Source organism: Anopheles aquasalis, chromosome 3 (genome assembly GCF_943734665.1).
Source record: "Anopheles aquasalis chromosome 3, idAnoAquaMG_Q_19, whole genome shotgun sequence".
NCBI classification, from domain to species: domain Eukaryota; kingdom Metazoa; phylum Arthropoda; class Insecta; order Diptera; family Culicidae; genus Anopheles; species Anopheles aquasalis.
Window position 1 is genome coordinate 67091049 of NC_064878.1, and position 2500 is coordinate 67093548.

The following is a 2500-nucleotide window of genomic DNA, read 5'->3' on the forward strand; positions in this document are numbered from 1 at the left end:
TATTCTAACGCAACCACGATGGTCTGTGCCGGTGGCCTAATCGGTGCTTCCTGTTTTCGTTCTCTTTCTGCGCTGAAGTCAGCTGAGTTCCTGTCCTATCAGGACCACCCCGAGAACAGTTACATCGCGGGCGGTCGTCTCTTCATCGTTCCGACGCTGGTCACCATGAGCCCAGATTACACCGACGAACGTATACGGACCGGCGAACTATCACTGCAGGGGTAAGTTGCTTTCGGTTCTGCGAGTACCGCGTGGTTACAATTTTCCCGGAATTTTCCATTTCCCCGATTGGCACAGCTGTACCTCACCGACCAACAATCCGTACGAGTGCCAGCGCAAGGCCGAGCGTGCCACCATTCTACCGCCCGTGATGTCGGCCAAATTGAGCACCAAAAACTACTTCCGCTTCCGGTACGGGCGTGTCGAAATACGGGCAAAGTTGCCCAAGGGCGATTGGATATTTCCACGTAAGCATTCGATTCCTTTTTCCGGTGGATTGATAGCCGTTTAATCATTGACCCTTTGGGGTGCTCCTTTTTTGCCAGAGTTATTGCTGCAACCGTTCGAAAACTACTACGGTTATGCCGATATGGCCTCGGGACAGATGAGGATAGCGCACATTCTTGCCAACCGCATATTGGAGAGGGTAACGGATGGGAAGCAGATCGATGGTCACCGGTTGCGGGGTGGAGTACTCATCACTAATCAGGCCACCCTGAGGGGCGAGCTATTGCGCTCCAACTCGGCCGACGAGCACTTTGGCGATGCGTTCCATGTTTACGGGCTCATTTGGACACCGGACCAGATAGCGGTCACCGTCGATGGTTTCCAGTACGGTACGATCAAAACGAACCTCCGGCAATTCGCCCACCAGCGCAACCTCACACAAGCCAATCTGTGGAACGTGGAACGTCCGATGGCACCGTTTGATCGTGAGGTAAACCAAACCGTGCGCTACTCAACGACATTCCAGATTCACTCATTCCTCTTTCCACTCTTGCATTTCAGTTCTATTTGTCGTTGGGAGTAGGTGTTGGCGGTGTCAAGGATTTCCCCGATGAATCCGTTACGGGACCGTCACGAGTAGCGAAACCGTGGCGAAATACTAGCCCGAAGGCAGAATACCTTTTCTATCAGAACCGTAACACCTGGTACCGTACCTGGACCGAGCCGGAACTAACGGTAGACTATGTGCGTGTTTACGCCCTATAGGTCTATTCAAATCTATGTCTGCTCATGGCTCAGTGAACAAAATAACACAACAATCATTCATAAAAAAAACCGTCTACCGTCTGGGGCAGCTAGACCAAGTTAATTAGATATTGATGACAGTGCTCTGTGCGTAGTTCGCAACAAAGGTGACCATCATTGCTGCAGACAAAGTGCGTGTTAGTCTCGCGCGTACATCGCCAAACAAGCGTTCGAAAGCATAAAGATGGTCCCTTTCGTGTGGATTGCTCTGTTGTTTTTTTATCACATTTCGCAACATTCCTGCATGTTTACCGTAAGATCGGAATGGTCCTGGGTACTGGCCAGTGTGACTGATCACATTCGTTCAATCGTCTACAGTACGACGAGAAAATGTGCGATGAACTGCTAACTAAGATGGATCCCCGGAATTGTTGTCAGATGCCACTGCTGCTACCGCAACCTGTTGTCCAGCTGTGCATGAAGCGCCCAATACCTCCTTTGTTGCCCGAAGAAGTTGACCCATTGCCTTACAATGTAGCGTCTGTGGAATGCCGACAAAAAAAACCGATTCGTTTATTCGAGCGACGTATCCCGTTTTTGTATGTTCTAGTGTCTGGCCGAATGTTCCCTCAATGTCACCCGTATCCTGATGATGAAACAGTTTCGTGTTGAACAGGCCCGTAAAGTATTACTGGCACGTGTTGGCAATGATCCGGCCTGGACGGAAGTCATCGAACGTGCTGTGGCCAGGTGTTACAAACAACAGATTGTCAGTATGGCGTACTTTTCAGTCTGAAATTTGAAAATTGAAATTTTCGCTTTAATTCCAGCTGAATTCATTCTATTTACAAGATGTGGCTCAGAACAGAATCTCCTCCCAGTGCGTTCCATCGTCTGCCGCATTCATGGGATGCGTATTTGCCATAATGTACCGGGTGAGCGTTCAGTTGGGCACAATGTCCTGCTCTGCGTCCTGCACTATAGCGTATGCTTTTGCCACTGTTTCCGTAGGATTGTCCCCCAGCAAACAGGACTGGGTTGGAAAATTGCTCTTCAGTGGTGAGCACACTCAACAACTGCAACTATCTTTTCAAATTGACGACAATTATTTAATTTTGCAACAGCAAAGTATAAACATGTACGCACAAAATACAATAATTCACAACAGAAATGGACTGATGGATACTGAACCGCGAAGCTGCTGCAGGGTACCTACGTTGCTTCCGGAGTCTATTATAGAAGGATGCTTAGGCAAACAGATGAATTTTACAACTGAGGGCGAACTGATGGAAGAAAATGTAATGACTAA

The 2500-nt window shown here is 48.7% G+C and overlaps 2 protein-coding genes across 2 annotated transcripts in view; both read left to right on the plus strand.

Moving 5' to 3' along the window:
• LOC126574612 (beta-1,3-glucan-binding protein 2) overlaps nucleotides 1-1265 on the plus strand; it is a 2048-nt gene extending 783 nt beyond the window's left edge. The window contains exons 3-6 of the mRNA XM_050234898.1: nucleotides 79-221; nucleotides 298-467; nucleotides 546-937; nucleotides 1009-1265. Coding sequence (XP_050090855.1) covers nucleotides 79-221; nucleotides 298-467; nucleotides 546-937; nucleotides 1009-1212 — 909 coding nt within the window. The 3' untranslated portion in view covers nucleotides 1213-1265. The remainder of the gene's footprint in view (nucleotides 1-78; nucleotides 222-297; nucleotides 468-545; nucleotides 938-1008) is intronic.
• Nucleotides 1266-1605: 340 nt separating this feature from the next.
• LOC126576906 (uncharacterized) lies at nucleotides 1606-2202 on the plus strand. The gene is made up of 4 exons (XM_050238210.1): nucleotides 1606-1725; nucleotides 1802-1960; nucleotides 2022-2126; nucleotides 2176-2202. The coding sequence occupies exons 1-4, from the start codon at nucleotides 1606-1608 to the stop codon at nucleotides 2200-2202; spliced, it is 411 nt and encodes a 136-aa protein (XP_050094167.1).
• Nucleotides 2203-2500: the final 298 nt, after the last annotated feature.

Excerpts from the sequence above, each read along its gene's own strand:
- LOC126576906 (XM_050238210.1), top strand. The coding sequence starts at position 1,606 with ATGGATCCCCGGAATTGTTGTCAGATGCCACTGCTGCTACCGCAACCT. Across the intron at positions 1,961-2,021 it reads GGTGTTACAAACAACAGATT|CTGAATTCATTCTATTTACA; the intron begins GTCAGTATGGCG and ends CTTTAATTCCAG. Across the intron at positions 2,127-2,175 it reads TATTTGCCATAATGTACCGG|CGTATGCTTTTGCCACTGTT; the intron begins GTGAGCGTTCAG and ends CCTGCACTATAG.